Source organism: Cheilinus undulatus, linkage group 15 (assembly GCF_018320785.1).
Source record: "Cheilinus undulatus linkage group 15, ASM1832078v1, whole genome shotgun sequence".
In the NCBI taxonomy this organism is placed as follows: Eukaryota; Metazoa; Chordata; class Actinopteri; order Labriformes; family Labridae; genus Cheilinus; species Cheilinus undulatus.
In genome coordinates, this window is record NC_054879.1 from 974,799 (window position 1) to 990,997 (window position 16,199).

At 44.5% G+C, this 16,199-nt stretch overlaps 1 protein-coding gene across 1 annotated transcript in view; it reads right to left on the reverse strand.

Annotated features, from left to right (window-relative positions):
- The window catches only part of tspearb (thrombospondin-type laminin G domain and EAR repeats b), a 34,192-nt gene extending 19,282 nt beyond the window's left edge, over positions 1–14,910 (reverse strand). Inside the window, exons 1-5 of the mRNA XM_041807567.1 lie at positions 14,849–14,910; positions 14,546–14,707; positions 14,233–14,465; positions 13,934–14,024; positions 12,425–12,578 (exon numbers count right to left, since the gene is read on the reverse strand). Coding sequence (XP_041663501.1) covers positions 12,425–12,578; positions 13,934–14,024; positions 14,233–14,465; positions 14,546–14,701 — 634 coding nt within the window. The 5' untranslated portion in view covers positions 14,702–14,707; positions 14,849–14,910. The remainder of the gene's footprint in view (positions 1–12,424; positions 12,579–13,933; positions 14,025–14,232; positions 14,466–14,545; positions 14,708–14,848) is intronic.
- Between the last annotated feature and the right edge of the window lie 1,289 nt (positions 14,911–16,199).

Genomic DNA, 16,199 nt, shown 5'->3' on the forward strand with positions numbered 1-16,199 from the left:
CCTTTATTTTGGGGGTCGCAGACTGAAAAGGTGGAGAAGCCTGGTTTAAAGGACAATACAGGAAGTGGCGGGAAAGGCGTTGGTTGTAGTTATAGAGAGGGTTTCTGCTGAAACTTCTTAGCAGCAGCAGAACATGGGCAGAGTGATGTCACCTCAGGTCCACAGAAGAACCCTGATTTATGTAACCTATCAGGGTTCAGATCAGAGTCTGGATCAGGAAGACTCTGACTGGACTGTAGTCGGGCTGAGGAGACCAGGATTATCAAAGGAGACTGGTGAAAACCCATGTTTCAAGATATGGTCCCACATGAGTATCTGGACTATCTACTGGTCTACAGGTGGGCCTGGTGACTGGTCCTTATTCTCCTCCATAGACCAGGCATGTACACACCAGGACTCAGACCAGTCATCATCCTGCCTTTAGATTCTCAGAGAAATGTCCAGAAGGTTCTCTGAAGCTACCGTCATGTGCTCCGAGGAGTCTCAGGACTGTAGGGAGATGGACAGGATTTATGGAAAATGTGGGAATATGTCTGGATATTTTCAGAAGATTTATTGGATGTTTGGGGAGATTTAGTTTAGAAAAACTGTCAGCAAAATCTGGGAAATGTGTGCAGTATTTGGGAATTTCATTAGAATTTATTTTTGCATTTTCATTGTAACTTATTTATATTTCTGCAGGAGTTAGACTGGGAATTTTGTGTGTGTATGTGTGTGGGTGTGTGTGTGTGGGGGGGGTCTTTAAAATTGTGAAGAATTTGCAGTAAGTCTTGGGAAATTTGTTGGGAGATCAAGGCAAATTTCCGATCAGTTTCATGGAATTTTGAGTAACATCTGCACATTTTTGGGGGGAATTTCTGAGACATTCATCAAAGCTTAAGAATGTGCTAAATCAGCTATTCTGGTAAAGTTTCACTGAATATTTGAAGCATTTTTCATGGGAAACTTCACAAATATGTAACTTTAAGTCATTTTTAAGAATGTTAGAAAATTTATGTGGATTTTAAAGGAACATTTCCACTAAATTCAGCCCCTTTAGTGTAAATGTTGTTGATGCTTGGCCTTAACCAGTCCCTGTGGTCCGTCATCTAAATGAGCCCCCCATCCCTCTCTCAATGACCGACGACCCCCAACACTACTCAGCCTAAACATCTGCTCTAAAACCGATCCAGGTCTGGATTTTCTGCAGAAATAGGACCTTTGGGGGGGTTATGGACATCCTTTTTGGTCTAAACTACTTCCTGTCCAAAGACCAGGCTGAGTTTTAAACTGATCAGGGTTAGACTGATCCCAGAGAAGGGGGAGGAACTAAAAATGCACTCAAACTAAAGCTCAGGACTCAGGAGGTCAAACTTCAACCAAAGCCTCAGGACACACCGCTGCCGTCGTCATGACAACTGCAGCCAGACGCTCTTTAAGTGTTTGAAACTCTGCTTTCAGAAAGATTTGAGCTGAGATAGAACGATGGCTGAACACAGAGGCACAGCCGGCATGTTTAGAGCTCATTACTACAAGCATGCAGACATTCTCCTGGGAAAGTGGGACAGGTGGTCATTTCTCTGGGACCGACCTGGTTATCTTGGAAAATCAGTGCATGCATTGGACTTTTTCCAAGCAAACATTTAAAACAGCTACACGACCCACCTCAGGGTCCAGACCCACCAGTTGGACCAAAGGTGGGACTACCAGGTGTCAGCTTCATGCAGACATTTCTGCCTGTCTTTGACTCCCATGGGTGCAAAGTTCCCAACGTGGATCACTAAAGAGTTTTATAGTCAAATGTTCATGATGGATGATCAAACTAGAGTAAATGCTGGTGGTTGTGTGCCCCAGAGACACAGCGGAGGTCCAGTGGTGGGTCTAGGAGACATGGTTTTGATCTTTGACCTCTGTTCATCCCTGAGTCAGAGAGGACAAAGTCTGAGCAAAGTTTGAAGGAGAGAGACTGAAGGCTGAAAACACAAGGACTCTGTCTGGATCTCAGTGCAGAGGAGACACAGAGAGGAAGAGACAAGAGGAGAGTCTGTGTTCAGGACTATGATACCATCACTACCACTGCAGGAGTCCTGTCAGAGGAAATAAAAGAGAAAGTATGAAAGACTGGTTATTTACATCCCAGCAGAGCAGAGGTCATGCTGAGGTCACGCTGAGGTTGACTGATGTCTCTCTTATTATGAAGGAAATTCCCCGTCCTTTAAAGAACCCCACAGTGACAGAGCTGAGACGTTCATCAGCCGAGCATTTAAACGGTAACCTGATCGGAGCGTGTGGCGGTGAACTGACAGCTCCGTGTTAATGAAGGGAGTGTAATGACGGCCTTCGTCACTCTTTAACCACACGTCTTCATTAAGAGCAGACAGAGCGGGATGACTCTCACATCATTACACATCATCACCTGAAAGTAGACGACTGAGCGTGAGCAGACAGAGCGGCTGATGGCGAGCTTTAACCCGCCTGAGGACACGGCGACCAGCAGTTTACCTCAGAGGTTAAATCTGCCAGACGGGAAGCCCCTGTGCTCCTCACAACCACACCTTCATTCAGGAGATAGACTTTAGACTACACTTCCCATGATGCCTTGGGGGAAGTAAACAGAGATCAGAGTGAGTCATCCCTGGAATAGTGGAATACTGGAATAGTGCTGGTTTTATAAAGTTAATGGACATTAGACTGGATACTGGGAGAGGTGGGATGAAGTATGTTAACTGGTTCATCAGTATACCTGGCTACCATTACACCATGAAGACAAAAGAACACTCAGAGAAAGGTTATTGAGAAGTCTAAGTCAGGGGATGGAGACAGAAACATCTCCAAGTCTCTGAACATCCCCCAGAGTTCAGTTAAATCCATCATGAAGAAACGAAGGAATATGTCACACGTGTAAATCTGCCATCAGACACCAGTCAGGCGTGGCTGAGAGTCCGCTGCAGGCGGACCCTCCTGTGTTCACCATAGAGATTCCTGGCTCCCTCGCCCCTTTTTGGTGTGGGGCCCATGAGGGGCCATGTGGTAGCATAAGTAGATATCTGTGTTGTGGAAATCAGAGCTCGATATGTTCGCGCAGTGAGAATGAAGATATGACCCATTTGTGTTACTTCCCACTGCCAGCAGGGGGCGCTGTAATGAGTAGTTTGCATGTGAGCATGTTCAGTGTGATACTGCTGACTAGCAAGTACAGCGGGGTACACACATGAAGGTAAGCAGGCTGTTTTTGTCCTGATTTTCCCCCTTCCTGACCAGGGACGGCAAACGCCAGATTATTTTATGTCTTATCCTGTCAGATTATCCTGTCAGATTATCCTGTCAGATTATCATGTCAGATTACCCTGTCAGATTATCCTGTCAGATTACCCTGTCAGATTACCCTGTCAGATTACCCTGTCAGATTATCATGTCAGATTATCATGTCAGATTACCCTGTCAGATTATCCTGTCAGATTATCCTGTCAGATTACCCTGTCAGATTACCCTGTCAGATTATCCTGTCAGATTATCATGTCAGATTATCCTGTCAGATTACCCTGTCAGATTATCCTGTCAGATTACCCTGTCAGATTACCCTGTCAGATTACCCTGTCAGATTACCCTGTCAGATTACCCTGTCAGATTATCATGTCAGATTATCATGTCAGATTATCCTGTCAGATTATCATGTCAGATTATCCTGTCAGATTATCCTGTCAGATTATCCTGTCAGATTACCCTGTCAGATTATCCTGTCAGATTACCCTGTCAGATTACCCTGTCAGATTACCCTGTCAGATTATCATGTCAGATTACCCTGTCAGATTATCATGTCAGATTATCCTGTCAGATTACCCTGTCAGATTACCCTGTCAGATTACCCTGTCAGATTATCCTGTCAGATTACCCTGTCAGATTACCCTGTCAGATTATCCTGTCAGATTACCCTGTCAGATTACCCTGTCAGATTATCCTGTCAGATTACCCTGTCAGATTACCCTGTCAGATTATCCTGTCAGATTACCCTGTCAGATTATCCTGTCAGATTACCCTGTCAGATTATCCTGTCAGATTATCATGTCAGATTATCCTGTCAGATTACCCTGTCAGATTACCCTGTCAGATTATCCTGTCAGATTATCCTGTCAGATTACCCTGTCAGATTACCCTGTCAGATTATCCTGTCAGATTATCATGTCAGATTATCCTGTCAGATTATCCTGTCAGATTATCCTGTCAGATTACCCTGTCAGATTATCCTGTCAGATTATCATGTCAGATTATCCTGTCAGATTATCCTGTCAGATTATCCTGTCAGATTACCCTGTCAGATTATCCTGTCAGATTATCCTGTCAGATTATCATGTCAGATTACCCTGTCAGATTACCCTGTCAGATTACCCTGTCAGATTATCCTGTCAGATTATCCTGTCAGATTACCCTGTCAGATTACCCTGTCAGATTATCCTGTCAGATTACCCTGTCAGATTACCCTGTCAGATTATCATGTCAGATTATCCTGTCAGATTACCCTGTCAGATTACCCTGTCAGATTATCCTGTCAGATTATCCTGTCAGATTACCCTGTCAGATTACCCTGTCAGATTATCCTGTCAGATTATCATGTCAGATTATCCTGTCAGATTATCCTGTCAGATTATCCTGTCAGATTACCCTGTCAGATTATCCTGTCAGATTACCCTGTCAGATTACCCTGTCAGATTATCCTGTCAGATTATCCTGTCAGATTATCATGTCAGATTACCCTGTCAGATTACCCTGTCAGATTATCCTGTCAGATTATCCTGTCAGATTACCCTGTCAGATTACCCTGTCAGATTATCCTGTCAGATTATTCTGTCAGATTACCCTGTCAGATTACCCTGTCAGATTATTCTGTCAGATTACCCTGTCAGATTATCCTGTCAGATTATCCTATCAGATTATCCTGTCAGATTACCCTGTCAGATTACCCTGTCAGATTATTCTGTCAGATTACCCTGTCAGATTACCCTGTCAGATTACCCTGTCAGATTATCCTGTCAGATTATCCTATCAGATTATCCTGTCAGATTACCCTGTCAGATTACCCTGTCAGATTATCCTGTCAGATTATTCTGTCAGATTACCCTGTCAGATTACCCTGTCAGATTACCCTGTCAGATTATCCTGTCAGATTATCCTGTCAGATTACCCTGTCAGATTACCCTGTCAGATTACCCTGTCAGATTATCCTGTCAGATTATTCTGTCAGATTACCCTGTCAGATTACCCTGTCAGATTACCCTGTCAGATTATCCTATCAGATTATCCTGTCAGACTCCCGAGTCAGTACCCCCTGAATTGTGACGTGGAATGGAATGTAGCCAATCAAGAAGCGAGCTGACTGAGGAACAAGGAAGCAGGCGTAAATAAAAACTATCATGGCCGACCTGCTGAAGCATCATAAAGTTCTTTTTTTTTAGTTCAGGATTTTTCTGTTAAAACCAGTCCCAAGAACACCATCAGCCCTCCTCTCGTATGTCCTCTTCCGTGTTGCGTGTTGTGTTCTCTGGTTGTTGCTGTTTTTTCTTCTTCATTTTTGTTAGGTCACGTGTAATCACGCGAGATTTCTGGCTTGGAGGATGAGATTGTAGATCGGTGGTGGGACAGGACCATGACGTGTGTGGTGTGCTGTGCTGAGATTATCGGAGCACACCACACACAGTACGATCAAAGCTGTTCAATGCCTGACTTTCTGTCTTCATGTGTGGAGTCTAACAGATAAAAATCTCTCAAGATTTAGAAAATCCTCATGTGTGTGCCTCGCTTAAGAGCAGAAGATCACACAGTAGTGTTAACTGAAGTTATAACAGGTTAAGTCATCTGGCACCATCAAAAATGTCTTATTTTGAAAGAGAGGTGAAGCTGGAGTCAATCGATGAAGTCCCTCAGACTAGTCCATGAAAAGAAGGAACTTTGACCTTCAGCTTTGTGTCTGTTCATTTCAGAGGATGGCCCCAGAGACTTTATTCCATCCTATCAGGATACACGTGTGTACCAGCAGCTCTTACCCGTCTCTGTCTCACGTTTGAGGGACTTGCCTGATTTCACCAGAATATAAAAACGTCCACAGGGGGACAGTTTTCTGAGTTTGGTGAGTTGTTGAGCAGGTTAAAGGTTAAATTAGCGACTCTTCTGACAGAAAGATGATGCATACAGATCCAGTAGGGTCCTAGCTGGCAGGGGGCGGGGCTGGGGCCCTAAAAAGTGGCTGGCACCATCGCTAGAGCATGAACAGAGCGAGGATGATGATGCTGAGACATGTAAAGACCATGTGATTGATTATGTAACTTATCAACACGGTTTCATTTCTGAGTATTTCAGTCGTTAGAGCTGAAACCTGAATAAAAGTTCCTCACGTCTCAATAACAATCAAAACAAACACTGAAAAAAGCCAATCACAGCGTGGAGTGATAAAAAAGTCAATCTGAAGCTCCATCAGCTCTGTTCTGTCTTTGTGCAGGTCCATAAATCAAACGCACCTCAGCTATAAGCAGACCGAGGTTTCAGATCTCAACTGAGTCACAAAGAGTCAGATATGATCAGAGACGCAGCGGTCTGATGAACTTTATTAGCTCAGAGAGCCTCAGGCTGCTCACAGTCGCTGATCAAACCCTACGATTGCTCTCTCATCAACATCAGTGTGATCTTTATTTCACGTTAAAGCTGTTTTTAAGAAGATAATACTGCTGAGGCTGTCTCTCTGGGTCATTTCTGGGAATACAGCTGAGTAAAAGTCGATTTTGTGCCGTTACTGTAGAGACTAAGAGGGAGCCGTCAGCCATGTTGGCATCAAGAGGACAGGGACGTCTCCTGGTCCTTTAAAGCTCTCCTCTCCATCCTGACCTTCAGACTGAGGACCGCCTCACAGCCCTGCACTAACACCAACACAGGCCTGAAGGCCTCAGCATGGGAAAACGACAGCTTCAGCAGCGCTCTGGTGTATATGTGACCATTCAGAGGAAATATCACTCTTAATGGAGGAACTACAGTTCACCGTAGGAAGGTCTGATGAGTTTAGCCTTTTATTACTATCAGAGCATGTCTGTTTCAGGTGTTTCCTGTTTAGTCCCGAGCTAAGAGAGGCCAGTTTGGGCTAAGAGGGGCCGGTTTGGGCTAAGAGAGGCCGGTTTGGGCTAAGAGAGGCCAGTTTGGGCTAAGAGAGGCCGGTTTGGGCTAAGAGAGGCCGGTTTGGGCTCAATGATGACGGTTTGGGCTAAATGAGGCTGGTTTGGGCTAAGAGAGGCCGGTTTGGGCTCAATGATGACGGTTTGGGCTCAATGAGGCCGGTTTAGGCTAAGAGAGGCCGGTTTGGGCTAAGAGAGGCCGGTTTGGGCTCAATGATGACGGTTTGGGCTCAATGAGGCAGGTTTGGGCTAAATGAGGCCGGTTTGGGCTAAATGAGGCCGGTTTGGGCTAAATGAGGCCGGTTTGGGCTAAGAGATGCCGGTTTGGGCTAAGAGAGGCCGGTTTGGGCTAAATGAGACCGGTTTGGGCTAAATGAGGCAGATTTGGGCTAAGAGAGGCTGGTTTGGGCTAAGAGAGGCCGGTTTGGGCTCAATGATTCCAGTTTGGGCTCAATGAGGCTGGTTTGGGCTAAATGAGGCAGGTTTGGGCTGAATGAGGCCGGTTTGGGCTCAATGAGGCAGGTTTGGGCTAAATGAGGCAGGGTTGGGCTAAATGATGCAGGTTTGGGCTAAGAGAGGCCAGTTTGGGCTAAATGATGCCAGTTTGGAATAAATGAGGCCAGTTTGGACTAAGAGAGGCTGGGTTTGGGCTCAGTGAGGCTGGTTTGGGCTAAATGATGCAGGTTTGGGCTAAATGAGGCAGATTTGGGCTCAGTGAGGCCGGTTTGGGCTAAATGACGCCGGTTTGGGCTAAATGAGGCAGATTTGGGCTAAAAGAGGCCGGTTTGGGCTAAGAGAGGCCGGTTTGGGCTAAGAGAGGCTGGTTTGGGCTCAATGAGGCCGGTTTGGGCAAAGAGAGGCTGGTTTGGGCTCAATGAGGCAGGTTTGGGCTAAGAGAGGCCGGTTTGGGCTCAATGAGGCCGGTTTGGGCAAAGAGAGGCTGGTTGGGCTAAATGAGGCCAGTTTGGGCTCATTGAGGCCGGGTTTGGGCTAAGAGATGCTGGGTTGGGCTAAATGAGGCTGGGTTGGGCTAAATGACGCAGGTTTGGGCTAAGAGAGGCAGGTTTGGGCTCAGTGAGGCCGGTTTGGGCTAAATGATGCAGGTTTGGGCTCAATGAGGCAGATTTGGGCTCTTTGAGGCCGGTTTGGGCTTAATGAGGCAGGTTTGGGCTAAGAGAGTCAGGTTTGGGCTAAGAGAGGCTGGTTTGGGCTAAGAGAGGCTGGTTTGGGCTCAATGATTCCAGTTTGGGCTAAATGAGGCCGGTTTGGGCTAAATGAGGCCGGTTTGGGCTAAATGATGCAGGTTTGGGCTAAATGAGGCCGGGTTGAGCTCAGTGAGGCCGGTTTGGGCTAAATGAGGCAGATTTGGGCTAAATGAGGCCAGTTTGGGCTAAATGATGCAGGTTTGGGCTAAATGAGGCTGGGTTGGGCTCAGTGAGGCCGGTTTGGGCTTAATGAGGCCAGTTTGGGTCTAAATGAGGCCGGTTTGGGCTAAATGAGGCCAGTCTGGACTAAATGAGGCAGGTTTGGGCTAAATGATGCCGGTTTGGGCTAAAGGAGGCAGATTTGGGCTCATTGAGGCAGGTTAAGGCCAAATGAGGCTGGTTTGGGCTAAGAGGTCATTTGCTGGTTTGGGCTAAATGAGGCAATTTGGGCTAAATGAGGCAGGTTTGGGCTAAGAGAGGCCGGTTTGGGCTAAGAGAGGCCTGTTTGGGCTCAATGAGGCCGGTTTGGGCACAGTGAGGCTGGTTTGGGCTAAAGGAGGCAGGTTTGGGCTCAAAGTTCATGAAAAGGCAGGTTTGGGCTCAATGAGGCAGATTTGGGCTGATCAAGAGAGGCTGGTTGGGCTAAATGAGGCCAGAATGAGGCCGGTTTGGGCTAAATGAGGCAGATTTGGGCTAAATGAGGCCAGTTTGGGCTAAATGACGCAGGTTTGGGCTAAGAGAGGCAGGTTTGGACTCAGTGAGGCCAGTTTGGGCTAAATGATGCAGGTTTGGGCTCAATGAGGCAGATTTGGGCTCTTTGAGGCCGGTTTGGGCTTAATGAGGCAGGTTTGGGCTAAGAGAGTCAGGTTTGGGCTAAGAGAGGCTGGTTTGGGCTAAGAGAGGCTGGTTTGGGCTCAATGATTCCAGTTTGGGCTAAATGAGGCCGGTTTGGGCTGAATGAGGCCGGTTTGGGCTGAATGAGGCAGGTTTGGGCTAAATGAGGCCGGGTTGGGCTAAAGGAGGCAGATTTGGGCTCATTGAGGCAGGTTAAGGCCAAATGAGGCTGGTTTGGGAGTCCAGGAGGTCATTTGTTTCGTTGCTGGTTTAATAATAGGTGTCAATATCCTTTAATTTCAGCGTCTATCATTGAGATGAAACATTCTGCTACCATGTCAGCTGTTATGTGTCCCATCAGTAATTAGCATTAGCACTAATGAAGCATAGAGGTAAGTATCTGGAGCTGTTTTTTGTTCTGATCTTGATAATTTTAGCTCAAAGTTCATGAAAATCAGACTTCTAATTCCTCTTAATATCAGATCCTAACATAGGACTGATCACAAAAGGACTATTGACACAGAAACATCCACTCAGGCAGGTAGTCACAGTTCTGTCCTCAGTTACTCGCTGTCAGTCATGTGATCAGCATGAAGGCCAGGAGGTTAGAAAGAGCAAAGCAGTGGCTAGAACGAGCCGTGGCGTGGAGCTCTCAGCAATTTTAAGACGGTGTCTTTCTCTGAGCGCATTAGAGGATGTCTTTTTTTTTAAAGGTGGAGGTTAGCCGACTGTTACCGTCCCTGAGCCCTCATGTTGTCATGGAAACAAAGATCAAACAGAAGGCGGACCCAGCTGTCAATCACAGAGATGGCTGCTCACAGACACAAACAGCCATGGTGGAATCTAAAACCAGCAGCTATCCCCTCCATCCTGTCTACACTGACCCTCTGGACTACACTGACCCTCTGGACTACACTGACCCTCTGGACTACACTGACCCACTGGACTACACTGACCCTCTGGACTACACTGACCCACTGGACTACACTGACCCTCTGGACTACACTGACCCTCTGGACTACACTGACCCTCTGGACTACACTGACCCACTGGACTACACTGGTTTAGACTAGAACCTAGTGGATCCTGGAAATACAGACTCCACACTGGACTGGACTCCACTGACCCTTGAACATTAAATGATGACTTTAGACACTGGAATGTTTTATATACATTAAATGATGACATCATCTTTAGAGGCAAGGATGGGATGTTTTATATATGTTAAATGATGACATCATCTTTAGAGGCAAGGATGGAATGTTTCATATATGTTAATTGATGAAATCATCTTAAGAAGCAAGGATGAAGTGTTTTATACACGTTAAATGAAGACATCATCTTTAGAGGCAAGGATGGAATGTTTTATATACCTTAAATGATGATATCATCTTAAGAGGCAAGGATGGAATGTGTTATATATGTTAAATAATGACATCATCTTTAGAGGCAAGGATGGAATGTTTCATATATGTTAAATGATGACATCATCTTTAGAGGCAAGGATGGAATGTTTTAAACACATTAAATAATGACATCATCTTTAGAGGCAAGGATGGAATGTTTTATATACGCTAAATGATGACATCATCTTTAGAGGCAAGGGTGGAATGTTTTATATACGCTAAATGATGACATCATCTTTAGAGGCAAGGGTGGAATGTTTATACACGTTAAATGATGACATCATCTTAAGAGGCAAGGATGGAATGTTTTATATATGTTAAATGATAACATCATCTTTAGAGGCAAGGATGGAATGTTTCATATTTGTTAAATGATGACAACATCTCAAGAGGCAAGGATGAAATGTTTTATATACGTTAAATGATGACATCATCTTTAGAGGCAAGGATGGAATGTTTTATATAAGTGAAATGATGACATCATCTTTAGAGGCAAGGATGAAATGTTTTATATACATTAAATGATGACATCATCTTTAGAGGCAAGGATGGAATGTTTCATATATGTTAAATGATGACATCTTCTTTAGAGGCAAGGATGGAATGTTTTAAATACATTAAATAATGACATCATCTTTAGAGGCAAGGATGGAATATTTTATATATGTTTAATAATGACATCATCTTTAGAGGCAAGGATGGAATGTTTAATATACGTTAAATGATGACATCATCTTTAGAGGCAAGGATGGAATGTTTTACACACGTTAAATGATGACATCATCTTTAGAGGCAAGGATGGAATGTTTTATATACGTTAAATGATGACATCATCTTTAGAGGCAAGGATGGAATATTTTATATATGTTAAATGATTACATCATCTTTAGAGGCAAGGATGGAATGTTTTACACACGTTAAATGATGACATCATCTTTAGAGGCAAGGATGGAATGTTTCATATATGTTAAATGATGACATCATCTTTAGAGGCAAGGATGGAATGTTTTATATATGTTAAATGAGAGGCAAGGATGGAATGTTTTATACACGTTAAATGATGACATCACTTTTAGAGGCAAGGATGGAATGTTTTTTATACATTAAATGATGACATCATCTTTAGGGGCAAGGATGGAATGTTGAAGATGTTTTGAAGGATGACATTTTTAAGGGAAAGGATGAGACATTTTGAGGCTTAAAAGGATGATATCATTTGCAAAGGCCGTGGATGGAATGATTGTGAAGCTGTAGGCTCTTCCACTCAATTTGTCCCAATCAAGAGGTCAGAGGTCAGACTGTCAACCAAAGAGGGTCGTGGCGTTAAATTGAAACAACATAATCCAAATTATGAGGGAGTGGTGATGTGTTGTTCACAGACGAGTTGGTTCTATTAGTTGATTCCTTTTTTGTTTTAAAGATATAAAAAGCCAAAAAAACTTGTTTGTGTTTATTAACAGACTCTTCTAACTGAGCTGATCACTACAAAGAGACAATATTCCCAACCCTCTGATCAAGGCTGGAATATATGAAACCATGCTGCTATCTTCTTACAGAATCAGTTGATGGGTCCTTCATGCAAACCAGTACTCGCTGTGTTCATACAACCAGTCTGGTCCTGAGGAAGGCATCCCAGACCACCAACAGATACTACCTGGTTACCATGTGCTGGTCCAAGGCCCCTGCTGTGGTCAGATTACTTCCATTGGATCTAATAACTCGTTTTTCATGTCTGTTTGTTCGGATCAGACTTGGTTTCAGGTCAGTGTGAAACGATTTAGACCATCTCTACTTTTGAAGAGTATTCCACACTGAAGAAGTTTCTAAATGAATCTCCTTTCCTCACCGTAGGGGTAAACTGGTCCGTGGTGGTCTGGCTGAAGTGGGGTGGTCTTCAGGATCTGGGGGACAGACAGTTCGTTGAGGCTGGGGTCAGCTGATGGACATAATCTGGGCGAGGCATCAGAACCAGGAAGTAGAACCAGCTGACGGAGTAAACCCTGATGAAAGAGAGATCAGCTGACAACATTCCTGTAGAACAAACACTTCCTGTTTATGTTTCTGGAGGTTTGATTCATGGCTGCTGAACTAAAGTTTAAGGGTGCGTTCGAAAAGTAAAAAAAAATTACCTCCTAACTCCTTTCCTATTCACTTTTCCTTAACCCCGACGAGAAATGTCACAGGGTTAAGGAAAGGAGGGAGTAAGAGGATAGGAAAGGAGGGAGTAAGAGGATAGGAAAGGAGAACTGAGGTGAATAAGGAATCCAACTGCACTTCCCCTAGGCGGATGTTACAGACGTGACGTGTGTTTTTGTGTAAAAACTACAATTTAACGTTGATGGACTAAATTCGCAACTTCCACTCAGTGCGTTCTCTGTGTTGTTTTGTGCTGTGAACGCTAAAACGTCAGAGATATGAGCTCAGTAAGATTTTTATATCCTAAAGTCTGTGAAGAACTGTGAACATCTAGACCAGCAGAAACCTTTCTCTTAATCTGAACTTTCTAAGTCAATACAACCAGATGAATAATGTTCAAGTCCTTTAGTTTCATAACCATATTAAATACTTTTGCTTTATTCCCTTCCTAATCATTTTGTCTTTAATTCTCTGGTCTCTGTTAAATTTATTCCAGAGTCTACTCTGGTTTCATCTTCCTCTCAGCTCGTTCTGTGAAAAGCTCTATAAACCGCGTCTTCCCTGCGTAATTATGATGATAAATATAATAATCACAATACAGCAACATGCCCACTTCATCGCTTTAGTTGGTTGTGATTTACAAACTTAAACCTTTACTTTAATATTTCAAAATAGCAAAACAAATACAGTTTAAAACACTGACTGATTGGTTAACTATTTAAATAAAATGGAAATGAGAAGAAATGAAATGGTGATCATGAGTTGAATGATAAAGTTTTCATGTCTGTAATATTCCTCTGTTCATCCCTACTGCCTTCATTTATCACGTGTATTATACGTTTGACTGGATTTTACGGTTTAAATCAGGGTTAGTAAAGTTATTCTAGTTATTCTCATTATTCTAGTTATTCTAGTTATTCACTTGTTCTGATGAGCAGTCAACAGGTGCGTCACTTTAAATGAAGTTTACGCAAAGCATTGTGGGTCATCTTTTCATCTCTACTTTGGTAAAGGATGCTCCAGTGTTTCCTAGGCTAAAGGAGATAAGAAAGGAAACAATGAAGCTCCTTTCCTTACCATTTGGAGAATTCCAACAGTCCTTATCATGGCCGACACTTAGATACTTCCGTTTCACTCAGTTAGGAACCTTCCTAAGCAAGATGGACTTTTCTAACGCACCCTAAGTCTGTAGACCTGAAAGTCCTGATCTGAGACTCACTGAGAATCGCCCCCTCATCCTCCTCCTGCTGCCGATGAAGAACCTGGACCCTCTGGTGCTCAGAGCACTGGGAAATGAGTGAGTCTGCTTACTGGGAAACAAAAACCAGTTAATATGAAGTCAGAGAGAAAAGTGGGACTGAAACATCCTGAAACCAGGTCTAAAACTTGACCAGACTTTGGACTGGTCATTGTGGCCTGAAGTTAAAGAAACCGAAAATGACCAAATATGACTAAACAAAGGCCAAAAGGATCGGTCTGGGCCAGACTAAACCAGACTAAACTGGATTTTAAACTCACAGCTCCAGGGACAGCCCACAGTCGACGGTCAGCGCGGCGTACGGTCCAGTGACGGCCAGCACAAAGGTGTGCCATCTGTTATCGTCCAATGCCACATCCTTAAAGCTCAGCCGGCTCCGCCCACCAACGCTAGGGTGTGTGACCAGGAGGTGGAGGCTGTTGGCTGAGACTCGTAACCCTAGCAACAGTGAATCTGACTCCTCCCCCACCATCGAGAAGATGTACTCATTCCTCTGGAGGCAGAGAGAAGAAGAACTGGTCAAAACCATTCAGTCCAGATCAGAACTGGTTCTATCTGGTTTCACAGGTTCACCTCCTGTCTCAGTCTGGGGGTCTTGATGGTGGCGACCAGCGAGAACTCTGAGGGGAAGTAGTCACAGTTGGTGAAGATCTGGGAGGCGGGGAAACTCAGCGCTGTTGATGAGACGCTGTCCAATCGGAGTCCTCTGGAACCTCGGGACTGAACCATCTGTAACTGATCAATCGTTTTATATGCATAAATATGCATAAACGATGACATCATCTTTAGAGGCATCTGCAACTGATGGATGAATGAGGAATGATCTATCAACTATCACATGTTCAGTGGGAATGTTCACACTTTCTGCTGGCCTACCTGTGCAGGTGGGGTTCGTCCTGGGCGTGGCAGGACTCTGGCCAGCAGGTCGAGAGGCAGAAGGTCTGAGGAAGAAAAAGATACCAGAGCTTCTATGAGGAACTTTAGGGAGGTTTCATATCAGAGATCTTGGCTGGGATTAGAAGGACAGCCCAAAAGAACGCTTCGTTTATCAGTGTGGACACGTGAATGAGACCTGGACTGCTCAGAGAGAGTCACTGGCATGACTCACATGGACCCAAGCACAGGAGAGGTGAAGGCAACCGTGCTCGAGAACAGGGAACTTGGTCCCCTCCCCCTCAGGTCTGCTGTCACATCGCTAACACGTCTCTGTTCCCCAGCACAGCCGTATGTTTACCGCCTGCTCCAGTGCGGGGCACACGCACAGAACTGGTTTGCAATTCCACCAAGAAGAAGAAAGTAGAAGAGGAAACCACTCAGGACAACAGCTGCTCCTGCAGCCACTGGAGTCTGTCCTGCTACTGTGGATGCTTTTACTCTTCTTAGTCCACCTACCTACAGCTCAGAGCAGGAATGGGCCTGTGCTGCACAGAGACGAGTTTCTGAGGAGAGAGGAGGTGTTTACAGATCCATTAGCTGAGCAGTACCCCATGCTCGGGCATGGAAGCATTCCTAGAAAAATAAAAATACAGACTACTGAACTAAAATAGAAATAAAAGAATGACTCAGAGAGGCAGAGCTTTTCTTGTCCCCTGTATATGAAGGACATTTATGTAATATAGAAGGAAATGCCTGAATAAAAACAGAGCTGCAGGATAAGACTGTGATTCCAGGGAGAAGCACGGTTTATTAGCTGCTGACAGTCATGTGAAAGCTGTGGCTGAGTCCTGGTGAAAGATGATTTTAATAAAGTTTTTAACCCGGCTGCTGTTACACAATGTGTGTTAGAATAATGGGCCGTCTTTCTATCAGGACGTCGGCTCTGATAGAATGATAAGTGTCTCTGTCATGTGGTCAGATAGATATCCATCTCTATCACCTCAGATAAAAACCAGCCGTTTATTTCTATCAGCAGCAGCCTCTGGGCGCTCTGATTCCTCTATCTGTGGTTTCACTGACGATCTAAAAATACAAACAAAGGCGTGACACTATCAGATCATGGCTGCTCAGGTTTCTCTGTAATGATGGGATTTCTAACCTGAGGGGCTGGAGAGGGAGGCGAGCGTGACTGCTGCAGTTAACACCGACACTTCACCAAACTTCCACTGGCATTAATGTAAACACTCAAACTGCAGCAGGAGCTTCATGAATGGGTTTCCATGGTAACAGCTGCATCTACGCCTCACATCTCTAAGTTGAATACCAAGTGTCAGATGGAGTGGAGTAAAAC